The sequence below is a fragment of the Salmo trutta genome, chromosome 32, assembly GCF_901001165.1.
Source record: "Salmo trutta chromosome 32, fSalTru1.1, whole genome shotgun sequence".
NCBI classification, from domain to species: Eukaryota; Metazoa; Chordata; class Actinopteri; order Salmoniformes; family Salmonidae; genus Salmo; species Salmo trutta.
Genome location: NC_042988.1, coordinates 15,107,665 through 15,125,107, shown reverse-complemented (window position 1 = coordinate 15,125,107; position 17,443 = coordinate 15,107,665). Strand labels below are relative to the sequence as shown.

The 17,443-nt window shown below is 41.7% G+C and overlaps 1 protein-coding gene across 5 annotated transcripts; it reads right to left on the bottom strand.

Annotated features, from left to right (window-relative positions):
* Positions 1 to 308: 308 nt before the first annotated feature.
* Positions 309 to 17,382, bottom strand: LOC115171189 (3-phosphoinositide-dependent protein kinase 1). Of its 5 annotated transcripts, XM_029727768.1 has the most exons (15): positions 17,279 to 17,367; positions 14,401 to 14,459; positions 6,281 to 6,472; positions 6,086 to 6,128; positions 5,751 to 5,888; positions 5,495 to 5,639; positions 4,178 to 4,266; positions 3,717 to 3,792; positions 3,430 to 3,498; positions 2,875 to 2,971; positions 2,589 to 2,762; positions 2,207 to 2,442; positions 1,857 to 1,914; positions 1,461 to 1,613; positions 309 to 1,362 (listed from the first exon to the last, which is right to left on the bottom strand). In XM_029727768.1, the coding sequence occupies exons 3-15, from the start codon at positions 6,368 to 6,370 to the stop codon at positions 1,249 to 1,251; spliced, it is 1,482 nt and encodes a 493-aa protein (XP_029583628.1). In that variant the 5' UTR covers positions 6,371 to 6,472; positions 14,401 to 14,459; positions 17,279 to 17,367; the 3' UTR covers positions 309 to 1,248. The 5 variants fall into 5 exon arrangements, with proteins under 5 accessions (XP_029583628.1, XP_029583627.1, XP_029583629.1 ...); XM_029727767.1 differs by lacking the exon at positions 14,401 to 14,459 and having other exon boundaries at positions 17,279 to 17,382; XM_029727769.1 differs by lacking the exon at positions 14,401 to 14,459 and having other exon boundaries at positions 2,589 to 2,684; positions 17,279 to 17,382.
* Between the last annotated feature and the right edge of the window lie 61 nt (positions 17,383 to 17,443).

The following is a 17,443-nucleotide window of genomic DNA, read 5'->3' as shown; positions in this document are numbered from 1 at the left end:
CCGTCAGATTCCACAGCCACAGTCAAAATTGTTTATTTTTTGGTCTTTATTTAAGGATAGGGTCAGGCATACATTTAGCAGTGTGGTTAAAGTTAGGCTTAACTTTAAAATAAAATTCTAAGATAATAAATTGTAGAAATGGGCGGGGTTTTTAACTTTGTGGCTACTGAAGCGAGTGATGACCCCTCCCCCACTCCCTGCATCCTTCTCATACGAATCATTTTTGCAGTTGGGACTCAAAAAAGGTTTCGTCCCAAAATGATCATACTGAGCCTTCACCCAAGCTAAGTATAAATAAACACAGGACGTTTGTCAAAATCCCACATGCTTTTATTACCAAGCCAACTTATATATATGCTGCATTCTTCCAATTAACAATTTGAAACTTGCACACAAAAATAGTCCAGGCTCACATCTATTTATGTAAAACATAACAATCTCACCATCCATAAATAAAATATAGATTACAATGAAAGGTAGCAAAATATCATAATTTACCATTGTCAGTTATTTACATTCAATTGATTGACATTTAAATTATGTAAACATGGAGCCAGGACATTAATCCAAATTATTACCATATTTGAACTGTTTGGATAACATGAGGATTAATCAGCAAAGGTTAAAAGCCTAAAACAAATACAAAATATACATCTTACACTTTACTTGCATCCCATTTTGTACATCACAGCAATGGTCGGTAGAATAGACTAACAAAAATATCTGTCTAACATTTACAATCAACTTCTCCCAGAAATGAGAACAACAGTCAAAAACAGGCTACAACATCCTCCTCTGCAATTTGGATGAACTGTTCAACCAACATCCAAGTCAACTCCTCATTTCTAAAGCAGCACCAGCTCATGTGGTTTGACCAAAGTTTATTCTCTGCTATAGAAGACAAATAGCTTAAGAGTACCAAGGCCACCATGTCAGACATGAGACCATCCAAGCCTAAGAAATCATCCGTTAAAATAGTTGCAATAGCCATTCTACTTCCTTGAATAATAGGTCCTTTCTATACCAGAATGGCTTTAGATCCAGCTGAATTTATCAAATTCTGCATTACAATGGAACATGCCTTGAACCTGCTGCCCTACAAGAAATTAAGTGTGTAGTAATAGGGAAACCGACTTGTAAGCTACATTACAGCTAGGTGTTTTCCATCATTTATGAATTAACGCCTTCCATTTTCTGTCTCCTGTCATTACAGGGTAAAACCTGTCTTCAAAAGATATTGTACCCAACCTACATGCATGAGTTAAAATGCTTGTTATAGATCTTCTGCCACACTTCTTGAATTTTGTTGCACCATTTGTCAGCATTCCCACACGGGTCCATCAGATAGTATGTTCTGTTAGGCTGCAAAGAGGAGGATAGGTCACTGTTACTGATAGCTAACAAAACTCACTTTATAAAACTAAGGGTGAACTATTAATTGCAATAGACTAATTCATTACTGTATGGACAAAGAAGGTCTTGAAGTTCTTGGCCTCTGGGCGCAGTGCGGGGGACCAGGGGATCTCTCCTTTCAAAACCTTGTTAACTGGGTCCACATAGTAAAGGTGTGGTCCCTCAGTCAACAATAGCTGGCGCCGACGTGCAAACAGCCCCTGTAAAAGCAGAGAGCAATTCTCAGACATAAAAAAGAAATCCCTTGCCTGTAGGTAAAGTCAGTAAGTATGGTTCAAGATGCCCCAAATTGATTCCTGGCAGCAATTGCAAACAACTGCCAGAGGAGGGCAGTATGTTGCTTTAGGGTTGGAAGAGTACAGTATCAAGACAGTCACTCCTCCCCTTCAAACTGAAAAATACAACATTACTGTAAAGTAATTCAGGATTACATAAATACTTACCTTCCTTTTGTCCACTGGTCCCATCTTGAGGATCAAATTATTCTCCACAAACTGATTCCTTAATACATAAAAAAAGTTAATTCCTAAAATCTTTCTTGATATAGTTCACACAGTATATCATATTATTGTTGGCATTGTATTGTCTTTAGGTAAGTGCTTCATGTTTACAAGATATCACACGTAGAATTGTGTAAATATTGTAAGTAAACATAGGAATCCCAACATACAAGCATGAGATCATCAACTACAGTATGTGTCAATATTATGGTGAGATAATATTGACAGTTAGTCTTCTGACACTCTGTCCACAAAAACATGTTTTGCTTGCGAGTACATCGCTGCAGACCTACCAGGGGTTTCTGCTTGTCTGCTTCTCGAGCAGTAGCCGTTTCACCTCAATAGAAAACTGCAGGTCCAGCTCAAAAGAGTTGTTGTCCAGGTCATGAATGTACTGCTCGATGTTGCTGTTGGTCCTTTGTGCAGGGTTGGAGTTGGGGATGGGACTGGGGTTGGCCACAAACAGTGGTTGAAAGGAGCGGGAATGGACAACCTGCATGTTGCTGAACTGGCTGAGGAGGTCATCATACTGTGGATGGAACCACATCATGATCAGGGTGTTTTCAGTACAGATTACAAAACAAGGACACGCTAATTTTACATATTGGGGAAACAATATGTCAACAAGGATTTGTGTCAACCTTTAATCATATATGTCAAGAGGGAAAAACCTACGTTTCCATAATAGTCCTCATCATCCTCAGCCATGGCTGGCAGGTAGGAGGTGAGTTTGGGGGGTGTCTGTAGGTGAAGGTTCTCCCATGTGACAGCCTTAAAGAAAAAATGGGCTCTGAGAGGGTTGTACCCACCCATCTCCTCACAACCTAATCGGTTAGAGGGATCCAAGCACTACCACAAAAATAAAGCAATGCTTAGTTAATAATGACACTCATTGGTTCATAGTATGGAACTGAGGAACAACATCCGAATGCATTTTAATAATTCATATGATTAGACTCACTAGAAGCTGTTCCACTAAATCCTTCGCATTAGGAAAGAATTTATCAGGAAATTCATACTCCAGTTTAATAATCTTCTGGAATTTCAGGTAGTCATTCCTGGTGAGCAAATAATACCATCAACCACATGGACAGACAGAAGATCATATGAGAGTGCAAGGCACATGTTAGAACTTGTGTCATATTGATGTCTTCTTTGGGGCTTGATTGCCTGGAAGTGGAAGATGCATACAGTATACACAACTGTCACTGTACTTGGCTTTGAAAGGGCTTTGAGGTAAATGTGTTGGTTTATAGTTGAACCATGAAGCTGCTGCCATGTGAGAGTGACTGGGGTTTCTTCAAGCCTCCAGGCACTCAATACACAAACAAGTCATAAACACCACAGCCATAACTTCCTGTTATTTCACACAGTGTTTTTAGACTGTAATAACAAATAGACTAAATCGTTTGCTAAATCAAAGTGCGCTTCTGCAAAGCCCCTGACAATGACGCTTCTCAAATATTTTACCTGAATATTAAAAAAGGAAAATAATAATGTACGATACGCAACTTACCCAGCTCTAAATGGAGGTAATCCTGCCACCAACTGGTAGATGATACAGCCTAAACCCCAAAGGTCAGAGCTAAAACGCACCAGAAAACATGACAGATTGGGTTCACTTTTTTCAGTGTTGGGTTTTATCATAGTGATGTAAACATCGGCAGAAATACACGAGTCTTGTTCCCAGCTGCATGGCAGCATGGCAAGCGAGGCTAGAAGTGATACACTAACAGAGAACTACACAGATAACTTGAATATTGGATTGAAATCAGGGTACTGAATGAATTCAAGTCAAACTACCTTTTGCAGGCAGATTTCTGAGTCAGTAGCTCTGGAGAAACATACTCAGCTGTTCCAACAAAGGAGTTTGCTCTGTCTGCAAAAAAAAACAATCATGAATTAGAGGTATGGACAAATTATTCACATGACACATTTGGTACCGTCACTGAAGATGTCTTGAGTCAATTGTGTTTAAAATGACATTATTGACTCATCATTTTAATAGGTATATTCCGAGCACTGTATAACTGGCAATTTGCTATAATTTGCTTCCATATCTATGAAGCCCACATAGAGACCCTTGTGCATGTGCCTATAAATAACAAAAACACTTTTCTGTAAGCCTTTAGAGAGGTATAGATAGATAAGTTAACCACAATACGATAAGGGGTAAACAAACCAATGTACTGTACTTAGTCTATCAACAAACTGGAGGAAAATTACACAAAGACAAAGCAATATGTGTTAAATTACTTTGTTACCATCTGATGAGAGTTGTTTTGCAGTTCCAAAGTCTGTTATTTGAATGTGCATGTCCTCATTCAGTAAAATATTCTCTGGTTTGAGGTCCCTGTAAAGAAAAAGCCACACCATTTAAAACCTTAAAATAAAATTCATATCATGACATTTTAATAAACCTAACGCAGTCGTAAATCTAAGTACTGGCGATAGCGCTATAGGTTCAGGGGTGTGTCAGAAATATTTTTGCCATTTTCACAGCCGGAATTATGACTACAATAGCTGGCTGTGGAGCAAAAGGGCTGGGTTTTGATGAATGAAGAAGTTGTAGGTGTGACGAGGGCTTGGCCACTCACTGGCCAATCAATGTGTTCCATGGCTTAATACGGCATGTGTTTGTCTCAAGTTCTGTTGGTTATTGACAGTCTTTACGTTGTCATCACTACCAATTCGGCTGGAGGCACAGAATATTATTTCGTCCTGGTCCATTTTGGATTGATACTAAAGTTTATTAAATAGCATAGACTACAGTAACGAGCTTGCTCAATAGCCTATGTTTGGAGAGTTGAAAGTCAATATTGTTGTAATTGGCTTCAATGAGCCTAGCCTAGCCTATGTCTTTATGTGTCAAACTATTCCTAAATAAAAAAAAAACCACTAGGCTTCTGTAAATTGTATTGTATGTGTGAGGCACGTGCTCAATAAGCAAAATATAGCTTAGGCCTACCGTTGACACTGCATTATAGGACTGAATAATTTAAATATGTTTGGAGGAGTGCGTCTTTGGTAACCAGATGAGAGGCACTCTTTGGAGCTGGGGATCGATACTTGGAACAAGTGAAATGAAGTATGCAGGTAGGCATATGTGTGTATGTTTTAGGATGTGCAGTATATTTTCAATTCAAGTGTCTTTACCCATAGCATTTGCACATCTATACAAAATACTAGGCTCCTGTCGATTGTATCGTTATCTATGTGCTAGGCAGATTCTCAAAAATGTTTATATAGTATGCAAGTATGTGAATTGTAAATAATGAAAAAGCAGAGGGAAAAAACCTCCAAAATGTTTACTCAGCGCAAGCGAGCTGATGTTAGACAGGTAAATTGCCGAACCTGGCATTAAGTCTGGAAAATGCCAGTGTGCCAGTTTTTACATGACGAAATTGCAAACTAACGTGCGTTTGACACTTGCGCCTCCTTAGCGGCAGCCGAAAATAGAGCCCACAATTTCTAATCAAGGAACATTATAAAACTTTCATAAAAAATTATTCAAAGATACAAAAATATCAAATAAATTAATGTTTGTCAAACTTAATAATACATTGTGAAATTGGTCTTACCTGTGAATTATGCCTTTAGAATGCAAATACTGTAATGCACATACTATTTCAGCAGAGTAGAATCTAGTGCACGTCTCATCGAATGAGCCTATTTTGCGAATGTATTTCAGTAATTCCCCATTTCTTGCATAGCTTATGCCAAAATCTAACAGGAGGCAGTTAAGGATAATGGTACTAAGATCACAAAATAGAGATGAGACCAGATATTATGTAGAAGTCTTAAAGTAGCCCATGTTCTGATTATTTAGAAGGATACACAACCTTTTCACATCTTGAAATGTGAAGTAGAGCTTGACGATAAATGGATGGTCTAAGCTTGACATGATATCCCTCTCTCGTGTCACGCAATGTGCCTTGTTCTCCTTCCGGATGTGCATCTTCTCCAGAATCTTCACTGAAACACAATTCAAACCGATATGCTTCACTCTGTGTTTATGACTGAATCAAATTCCAGTTTCCTCACTTCAAAGAACATTATTGTTCAGCACAAATGCATTTAAGTTATAAGCAGAATCCAGGACAGTCACTTGAACGCCACTTGAGGATCATCAGCATCATGCAACAAGAGAATACATATTTGTAGTGTCTTACTAGCATATTCCTTCCCTGTGGCCTGTTCTCTTGCCAGCACAACCTGAAACAAGTTTGCAATCAACAAAGATTTTTTTTTTAACAATCCATCAACCCTTTACCAATAGAAAATAAAAAGTAATTAATATGACTGCAACTGTAATCTGTAAGCCCCACACACAAAATACAACACAATAGAAAATTATGAGGACTTACTGTTGAATAGGAGCCTTCTCCTAGAATTCGACCAAATTTGAAGTCCTCTGGCTGCTTTACAAGCTTTCGGGAGTCTTGAGGGCCCTCCATTCTTAGATGGAGGAACAAACTGGAGTCCAGGTGATTCTTACCATAGAAGGAGGAGGCGAGGAACACAGGATGATGCTGGACTGAATAGGAACGGCATCATACCTTAAAGGATGTATAGAGACAGAAAAACAACAGTCGCATAACAAAAAAAATGAAGCTACACCACACTTTCCCTCCCTCCCCTCCCCTCCCCTCTCTCTCACACACACACACACACACACACACACACACACACACACACACACACACACACACAAAACCACCATACAGCAAGTAACCCACAGCTGATAAACTAGCGTGCTGCTTCCGCACAGGGAGGGTTCTTGTTTATGCTTTTTTTCCACGCATGACTACAGGTGCTGTTCCAATTCCTTATAAATACCATTTCATTATTCAAGTAAGACTCCAAAAGAGAAAGGGTATTTAATATCTGAGATATCTACTGCAGCCCTCATCCTCCACATACAACACATTCTGTTAAAGGTCCCCAAAGCACACATCCCTGAGTCGCTCCTCTTTTCAGTTCGCTGCAGCTAGCAACTGGAACGAGCTACAACAAACACTCAAACTGGGCCGTTTTATCTCCATCTCTTCATTCAAAGACTCAGTCATGGACACTCTTACTGACAGATGTGGCTGCTTTGCGTGATGTATTGTTGGCTCTACCTTTGTACTGTTGTCTGTGCCCAAGAGTGTTTGTATTCTGTTTTGTGCTGCTACCATATTGTGCTGCTGCCATGTTGTGTTGCTACCACATTGTTGTCATGTTGTGTTGCTACCATGCTGTGTTGTCATGTGTTGCTGCCATGCTTTTTAACATTTTATTTAACCTTTATTTAACTAGGCAAGTCAGTTAAGAACAAATTCTTATTTACAATGACGGCCTACCAAACGGCAAAAGGCCTCCTGCGGGGATGGGGGCCTGGGATTAAAAATAAATGTAAAAAAAATATAGGACAAAACACACATCACGACAAGCGAAAACACTACATAAAGAGAGACCAAAGACAACAACATAGCATAGGGCGGCAGACCGCCTAGTGGTTAGAGCATTGGGCCAGTAACCGAAAGGTTTCTAGATGGAATCCCAGAGCTGACAATGTAAACATTTGTCGTTCTGTCCCTGAACAAGGCAGTTAACCCACTGTTCCTAGGCTGTCATTTTAAATAAGAATTTGTTCTTAACTAGTTAAATATATATATATATATTAATAGCTGTTGTTTATCTTATAGAATATTGTCCTGGGACAATCATGAAATGATGGTAGCAAGTTACTTTCATTAATTACTTTCATTAATTACTTTTATTAGGCTAAGTGATTGTCGACTTAAGCTACAACAGACAACACAAGGTTTAGAGACACTGGTGAATGAGTCCATTGAGAGACGCAACCATCAAAACAATAGAAACACAAGCAGCATGGCGCCCAGCCCTAGCAGCACCTATCCAGTTTTTTTTTAGTGTAGGGCAGGGTTCCCCAACTGGTGGCCTGCGAGCTGAATTTGGCCTGCATTTCATTTTATTTGCCCCCAAGTTTTCTGAGCAAACCCCCCCCAATATATATATATATATATATATATTTAATTGTTCAACATAAAACACTAACAACAGCAAATCAGCTCCAAGTGATTTTAATTTTGGAAATCCCACGCATAACAGAGATACTGTATATGTGATCGTATACAAAATGTAAGCAATGTTTGAAATGATTATGTTTTATTCAAATGTACAGTACCATACAAAAGTTTGGACATACCTACTCATTCAAGAGTTTCTTTATTTTTACTAGATTCCGGTCCGGAGCGCGCAGTCGCACTTCGCTTCGCTCCGCAGGTAATATTACACTTCTTTACATTACAACGGTTTGGTTTGTTTGATCTGAGCAATTTTTTCTTAGCTATCAAAGATAATTGTGTAGTTTAGAGTAATTAGAGTAATTATTGAGGCCAGCTATTTTTTCGTCCTCCTAACGTAGTCAACACTGCTAGCTGCTAGCTAGTCAACACCGCTAGCTAGCCAACCATTACCGACTAGCAGCGCTGTAGATACTAATACATTACAACGGAACGATTTGACTAGTGCAGTGTTAGCTAGCTAGCTACATAGCTGTCTTTGTCATAGCTTGATAATTGTGTAGTTTAGTAATTATCGAGGTTAGATAGGTTAGCTAGCCAGCTATTTCCGTCCCCCGCGACGCCATTGTTCCATACCTAGCCAACTATTACCGACGAGCAGCATTGTAGAAACGAAATACATTACAAAGGAACGTCTTGATTAGTGTTATGTTATGTTAGCTAGCTACAAAGTTGCTTTTGTATAATAGCCAACCTCTACCGACTAGCAGCACTGTAGAAACTATTACATTACAACGGAACGATTTGACTAGTGCAGTGTTAGCTAGCTAGCTACATAGCTGTCTTTGTCATAGCTTGATAATTGTGTAGTTTAGTAATTATCGAGGTTAGCTAGGTTAGCTAGCCAGCTATTTCCGTCCCCCGCGACGCCATTGTTCCATACCCAGCCAACTATTACCAACGAGCAGCATTGTAGAAACTAAATACATTACAAAGGAACGTCTTGATTAGTGTTATGTTATGTTAGCTAGCTACAAAGTTGCTTTTGTATAATAGCCAACCTCTACCGACTAGCAGCACTGTAGAAACTATTACATTACAACGGAACGACTTGATTAGTGTAGTGTTGTGTTAGTTAGCTAGCATTTTCGTCATTTTAGTCAATAAGATTTTCGCAACGTAAGCTTAACTTTCTGAACATTCGAGACGTGTAGTCCACTTGTCATTCCAATCTCCTTTGCATTAGCGTAGCCTCTTCTGTAGCTTGTCAACTATGTGTCTGTCTATCCCTGTTCTCTCCCCTCTGCACAGGCCATACAAACGCTTCACACCGCGTGGCCGCTGCCACTCTAACCTGGTGGTCCCAGCGCGCACAACCCCCGGAGTTCCAGGTCTCCGGCAGCCTCTGGACCTGCCGGTCTGCGGCCAACAAGGCTGAGTTCATCTCAGCCTATGCTACCCTCCAGTCCCTAGACTTCCTGGCGCTGACGGAAACATGGATTACCACAGATAACACTGCTACTCCTACTGCTCTCTCCTCGTCTGCCTACGTGTTCTCGCATACCCCTAGAGCATCGAGCCAGCGGGGTGGTGGCACTGGAATCCTCATCTCTCCCAAGTGGACTTTCTCTCTTTCTCCCCTGACCCATCTGTCTATCTCCTCATTTGAATTCCATGCTGTCACAGTTACCAGCCCTTTCAAGCTTAACATCCTTATCATTTATCGCCCTCCAGGTTCCGTTGGAGAGTTCATCAATGAGCTTGATGCCTTGATAAGTTCCTTCCCTGAGGATGGCTCACCTCTCACAGTTCTGGGTGACTTTAACCTCCCCACGTCTACCTTTGACTCATTCCTCTCTGCCTCCTTCTTTCCACTCCTCTCCTCTTTTGACCTCACCCTCTCACCTTCCCCCCTACTCACAAGGCAGGCAATACGCTTGACCTCATCTTTACTAGATGCTGTTCTTCCACTAATCTCATTGCAACTCCCCTCCAAGTCTCCGACCACTACCTTGTATCCTTTTCCCTCTCGCTCTCATCCAACACTTCTCACTCTGCCCCTACTCGGATGGTATTGCGCCGTCCCAACCTTCGCTCTCTCTCTCCCGCTACTCTCTCCTCTTCCATCCTATCATCTCTTCCCTCTGCTCAAACCTTCTCCAACCCATCTCCTGATTCTGCCTCCTCAACCCTCCTCTCCTCCCTTTCTGCATCCTTCGATTTTCTCTGTCCCCTATCCTCCAGGCCGGCTCGGTCCTCCACTCCTGCGCCGTGGCTCGACGACTCACTGCGAGCTCACAGAACAGGGCTCCGGGCAGCCGAGCGGAAATGGAGGAAAACTCGCCGCCCTGCGGACCTGGCATCCTTTCACGCCCTCCTCTCTACATTTTCCTCTTCTGTCTCTGCTGCTAAAGCCACTTTCTACCACTCTAAATTCCAAGCATCTGCCTCTAACCCTAGGAAGCTCTTTGCTACCTTCTCCTCCCTCCTGAATCCTCCTCCCCCTCCCCCCCCCTCCTCTCTCTCTGCGGATGACTTCGTCAACCATTTTGAAAAGAAGGCTGATGACATCCGATCCTCGTTTGCTAAGCCAAACGACACCGCTGGTCCTGCTCACACTGCCCTACCCTGTGCTTTGACCTCTTTCTCCCCTCTCTCTCCAGATGAAATCTCGCGTCTCGTGACGGCCGGCCGCCCAACAACCTGCCCACTTGACCCTATCCCCTCCTCTCTTCTCCAGACCATTTCCGGAGACCTTCTCACCTCGCTCATCAACTCATCCTTGACCGCTGGCTACGTCCCTTCCGTCTTCAAGAGAGCGAGAGTTGCACCCCTTCTGAAAAAACCTACACTCGATCCCTCCGATATCAACAACTACAGACCAGTATCCCTTCTTTCTTTTCTCTCCAAAACTCTTGAACGTGCCGTCCTTGGCCAGCTCTCCTGCTATCTCTCTCAGAATGACCTTCTTGATCCTAATCAGTCAGGTTTCAAGACTGGGCATTCAACTGAGACTGCTCTTCTCTGTGTCACGGAGGCTCTCCGCACTGCTAAAGCTAACTCTCTCTCCTCTGCTCTCATCCTTCTAGACCTATCTGCTGCCTTTGATACTGTGAACCATCAGATCCTCCTCTCCACCCTCTCCGAGCTGGGCATCTCCGGCGCGGCCCACGCTTGGATTGCGTCCTACCTGACAGGTCGCTCCTACCAGGTGGCGTGGCGAGAATGTGTCTCCGCACCACGTGCTCTCACCACTGGTGTCCCCCAGGGCTCTGTTCTAGGCCCTCTCCTATTCTCACTATACACCAAGTCACTTGGCTCGGTCATATCCTCACATGGTCTCTCCTATCATTGCTACGCAGACGACACACAATTAATCTTCTCCTTTCCCCCTTCTGATAACCAGGTGGCGAATCGCATCTCTGCATGTCTGGCAGACATATCAGTGTGGATGACGGCTCACCACCTCAAGCTGAACCTCAGCAAGACGGAGCTGCTCTTCCTCCCGGGGAAGGACTGACCGTTCCATGATCTCACCATCACGGTTGACAACTCCCTTGTGTCCTCCTCCCAGAGTGCTAAGAACCTTGGCGTGACCCTGGACAACACCCTGTCGTTCTCCACTAACATCAAGGCGGTGACCCAATCCTGTAGGTTCATGCTCTACAACATTCGCAGAGTACGACCCTGCCTCACACAGGAAGCGGCGCAGGTCCTAGTCCAGGCACTTGTCATCTCCCATCTGGATTACTGCAACTCGCTGTTGGCTGGGCTCCCTGCCTGTGCCATTAAACCCCTACAACTCATCCAGAACGCCGCAGCCCGTCTGGTGTTCAACCTTCCCAAGTTCTCTCACGTCACCCCGCTCCTCCGCTCTCTCCACTGGCTTCCAGTTGAAGCTCGCATCCGCTACAAGTCCATGGTGCTTGCCTACGGAGCTGTGAGGGGAACGGCACCTCCGTACCTTCAGGCTCTGATCAGGCCCTACACCCAAACATGGGCACTGCGTTCATCCACCTCTGGCCTGCTCGCCTCCCTACCTCTGAGGAAGCACAGTTCCCGCTCAGCCCAGTCAAAACTGTTCGCTGCTCTGGCACCCCAATGGTGGAACAAGCTCCCTCACGACGCCAGGACAGCGGAGTCAATCACCACCTTCCGGAGACACCTGAAACCCCACCTCTTTAAGGAATACCTGGGATAGGATAAAGTAATCCTTCTAACCCCCCCCCCCCAAAAGATTTAGATGCACTATTGTAAAGTGGTTGTTCCACTGGATATCTTAAGGTGAATGCACCAATTTGTAAGTCGCTCTGGATAAGAGCGTCTGCTAAATGACTTAAATGTAAATGTAATGTAAATGTACTATTTTCTACATTGTAGAATGTACGAAATGTTTATTTAAGTGTTTTACAATTTAACCTTTATTTAACTAGCCAAGTCAGTTAAAAACTAATTCTTATTTACAATGACGGCCTACACTGGCCAAACCCAAACGACGCTGGGCCAATTGTGCGCCACCATATGGGGCTCCCAATCACAGCCGGTTGTGATACAACCTGGAATCGAACCAGGGTGTCTGTAGTGACACCTCAAGCACTACCTTAGACAGTACCTTAGACCGCTGTGCCACTCGAGAGCCCGGTTATTTGTGGAAATAACACATATGGAATCATGTAGTAACCAAAATAAGTGTTAAACAAATCAAAATATATTTTAGATTTTTCAAAGTAGCCACCCTTTGCTTTGATGACAGCTTTGCACACACTTGACATTCTCTCAACCAGCTTCATGAGGTAGTCACCTGGAATGCATTTCAATTAACAGGTGTGGCTTGTTAAAAGTTAATTTGTGGAATTTCTTTCCTTCTTAATGCATTTGAGCCAATCAGTTGTGTTGTGACAAGGTAGGGGTGGTATACAGAAGATAGCCCTATTTGGTAAAACACCAAGTTCATATTATGTCAAGAACAGCTCAAATAAGCAAAGAGAAATTACAGTCCATCATTACTTTAAGACATGAAAGCCAGTCAATGCAGAACATTTCAAGAACTTTGAAAGTTTCTTCAAGTGTAAAAACCATTAAGCTATATGATGAAAATGGCTCTCATGAGGACCGCCACAGGAAAGAAAGACCCAGAGTTACCTCTGCTGCAGAGGATAAGTTCATTAGAGTTAACTGCACCTCAGATTGCAGGCCAAATAAATGCTTCACAGAGTTCAAGTAACAGACACATCATCGACTGTTCAGAGGAGACAGCGTGAATCAGGCCTTCATGGTCAAATTGCTGAAAAAAAAACCTACTGAAGGACACCAATAAGAATAAGAGACTTGCTTGGGCCAAGAAACACAAGCAATGGACATTAGACAGGTGGAAATCTGTCCTTTGGTCTGATGAGTCCATATTTTAGATTTTTGGTTCCAACTGCCGTGTCTTTGTGAGATGCAGAGTAGGTGAACGGATGACCTCCGCATGTGTGGTTCCCACCATGACGCATGGAGGAGGAGGTGTGATGGTGCTTTGCTGGTGACACTGTCAGTGATTTATTTAGAATTCAAGGCACACTTAACCAGCATGGCTACTACAGCATTCTGCAGCGATATGCCATCCCATCTGGTTTGCGCTTAGTGGGACTATCATTTGTTTTTAAACAGGACAATGACCCAACACACCTCCAGGATTTGTAAGAGCTATTTGACCAAGAAGGAGAGTGATGGAGTGCCGCATCAGATGACCTGGCCTCCACATTCACCCAACCTCAACCAAAATGAGATGGTTTGTTACGAGTTGGACCACAGAGTGAATGAAAAGCAGAAGACAAGTGCTCAGCATATGTGGGGACTCCTTCAAGATTGTTGGAAAAGTATTCCAGTTGAAGCTGGTTGAGAGAACGCCAAGCGTGTGCAAAGCTGTCATCAAGGCAAAGGGTGGCTCATTTGAAGAATCTCAAATATTATATTTATATACACTTTTTTGGTTACTACATGATTCCTTATGTGTTATTTCATAGTTTTGATATCTTCACTATTATTCTACAATGTAGAAAATAGTAAAAAATAAAGAAAAACCCTTGAATGAGTAGGTGTGTCCAAACTTTTGACTGGTACTGTATATTTCAATAAAACATAATCATTTCAATGTTTGGGCTTCTTGCGGTACATTTTTAGTCTACAAATGATCACATAACAATAATACATTACTGAAAATCAACTCTTTAATCCCATCCCACATATCACCATAGACCACTCTCGTTTGGTTTCCATGTGCCATATATTTTTCAATTGTGCTGATGTTTTACATACATTTTGAACATTTCTAATCGTATAGTATCCACAGATTGTGAGCCAAAGGTGAAAACCTTTCCTACGAGTATTATTATATTATTTATTGACTGACTGGATAAATAAATCAATTGTGCACCAGTTTTAACATGACAAAATTGCAAACGAACACTTACTAACATGCTTTTGACACTTGCAACTCCTTAGCGCCAGCTGAAAATAGAGTCCACAATTTCTAAACAAGGAACATAAAACTTCCATTAAAAGTTATTCAAAGATACAAAAATATCAAATAAATTAATATTCATGTCAAACTTCATAATACATAGTAAAATTGGTCTTACCTGTGAATTATACCTTTAGAATGCAAATACTGTAATGCACATACTATTTTAGCAGAGTAGAATCTAGTGCACAAATTATTTGTAATTCTTTTCTGGCCCCCTGACCAGAATTTCCACCTCAAGAAAAAAACTAAAACAGCCTGCGACTGTATCTAGTTGATAATCCCTGGTGTAGGGTACTTTCCACTCCAGACACCTTCCACGGAAGGCAGTGCTCCAACAACACCATGACAAAACTATAAACGACAGAAACCAAAAGGGTATGTCCCTTTGCACATAGAAATGTACAATTTAGAAGAAAACAGCAATTACAGTAAAAACTAAAAAGCTAATAATTAACTGGGACAATCAAAGCCATCTGTCCTAGAGACAGGAAATCATAGCCTAGTCTAAAAAGCCTCCAAAGCAGTAAACAAGCCAATAAAAGTAAATTACCTGTGTTCTAGGAAATTTAAACAACAGGTCATAAATCTTTTTAAACAACATTATTTTATGAACAGATTAAGATCATTGTGGTTTCCTGTTGTGACACGTCTTGCCTAGGTGAGAAAGAGAGCTTCCTTAAATGTTTGTGTTCAAGCTTATCCATAGAACCCCACAGTGGAGGTGTCATAATACCCATAAAACCTAGCGGTCAAACAGGGAAATGGTTAGAATTGTTTTTCTACCATTCATTTTTCCCATAAGGGATTTTAGAAACACTTAAAATATGGGCTGTGTTTCGTGTAGGCTTACCCTGGTGTGATGTTTTGATAAACATGTACATTTCTCTCAGACAAGGTGACTTTTATCAATATATACACTACCGTTCAAAAGTTTGGGGTCACTTAGAAATGTCCTTGTTTTTGAAAATTGTCCATTAAAATAACATCAAATTGATCAGATATACAGTGTAGACATAGTTAATGATGTAAATGACTATTGTAGCTGGAAGTGGCAGATTTTTAATAGAATATCTACATAGGCGTACAGAGGCCCATTTATATTCGGCTCTATTTACTCTCAGATTCAAGAATGCTAATTAGCTGCAAAGTAGACATGCAAAACTACAAATCCCTGAAAGGTCCTACACCTCATCTCTAGCTGACACCTTTGCTAACAGGTCATTTTAAAACTTGCACAAGACAGTTCACAGAATTGTCCATTAAAGAAATGTAGCCAATTTATTCATTACTACATTTAACTAACATTAGATAGGTAATCCAGAGATTCTTAACTTCGCCTCGATTCGGCAGTCTCGTCCAGATCATCATGGCATTTGTAGTTCTTTATGATAGCCACATTACCAGCTAATTAGGATTTAAATTTTGGGGGGTTAATCCAGGTGAATATATTGATAAAAGTCACCTTGTCCTAGACCTAGAGAAATCGAAACGGTTATCAAAACATCACACCAGGGTAAGCCTACACGAAACAAAGCCCTTATTTTAAGTGTTTCTAAAATCCCCTATGAATGGTAGAAAAACAATTGGAACCATTTCCCTGTTTGACCGCTAGGTTTTATGGGTAGAATGACTGTGGTACTCTATGACCCTGGTACTCTATGACCCTATAATATTACAGCTCTCAGGAGGACTGTAGCCTTCTGTATGTGTGTGGGTAATTGGTCTCCATCAGGGAACTAGATTCAGTAGCAGGCCGTTTTCTTTCTTGTGTGGATGGTCAGGGGGCCCGAGACATAATTACAAACAATTCGTAGACTAAAAATTGACCGCAAGAAGCCCAAACAGATATATTTGACTAAAACATAATAATTTCAAACCTTGCTGACATTTATATATGATCAAATACAGTATATCTCGCTATTATGCATGGGAATACTTTGGAACAGATTTCCTAAATTAAAATAACTTGGAGCTGATTTACTTTTGTTTTAAAGGTCTTATGTCTTACATAAAAAGGGGGGGGGGGCAAATAAAATCAAATGCGGGCCAAATTCGGCCAGGGGGGCGCCAGTTGGGGAACCCTGGCCTACATCCTCTGCCAAGAGGTCTGACTTTTATGGCACAGGTCAGTGGTAATACCGTAGCAGATAACCAAAACCAACATCATTGCTATGTTAAATGAACAATCCTTCTAGATGTAACATTACAGTAATGTAAAGAGATGGCTGCAGAAGCATAGGCCTAGCCAGATTTAGCCGACTAAACTCAACGATTTACGATAGATTTGAGCTCCGACTAGCGTTAGCGTGGGCAGACTGCAGCTCCGACGTCACATAAAATAACGTTTTTATAAAAAAAAAAACGACGGATTTCAGCACCCAAAGAATATCCCGCATTTACACAGGACAATGTCATTTGTAAATGCGGACTATTCTTTGGGTGCTGAAATCCGTAGTATTTAAAAATACATTTAAAAAATGACCTCGGAGCTCCAGTCCGCCCACACTAGACGTTGCTCAACTCCATCATCGTTGAGTTTAGTCGGCTAATGCTGCCACAGTTTGAAAAGTGTTGGTTGGTCAATCAATTTGTCAAATTTGAGAAGACATCTGCACACACGGATGTGCTAAGGTAGCAATATAGCGAACGTTAGCCAGTACCAGTGCTAGCTGCTGACTGTTAGACCCAACACCGAACATGAAAGTGAATCTTACCCGCACACGCTAAACTGCCTAGCTAACGTTAGTAGTTTAAGATCACTATTGCCTGACTTTCACCATTCCCACAACCAACTGACAGTTAATGTAACACAGACAGATACTCACTATCTGGCCAGTGGTTGCATGCTGACATGGATGGAAGTCCTCAAGCAAGATAGCAACATACTGGGTTCGTTTCTCGAAACGTGACGTCATACCACAACAAAACATTTTACTCTCGTTCATTTGTAGCACGCGCGTATGTTTTGAAATTGCACCAAGAGTGAAAGA

Bases quoted from the DNA above. Each gene is read 5' to 3' on its own strand.
- LOC115171189 (XM_029727767.1), bottom strand. From the start codon at position 6,370: ATGGAGGGCCCTCAAGACTCCCGAAAGCTTGTAAAGCAGCCAGAGGAC. The intron at 4,267-5,494 runs GTAAGACCAATT...TTTTCTTTACAG, and splicing joins TCTAAAGGCATAATTCACAG to GGACCTCAAACCAGAGAATA. The intron at 2,443-2,588 runs GTAGGTTTTTCC...TTCCATCCACAG, and splicing joins ATGAGGACTATTATGGAAAC to TATGATGACCTCCTCAGCCA.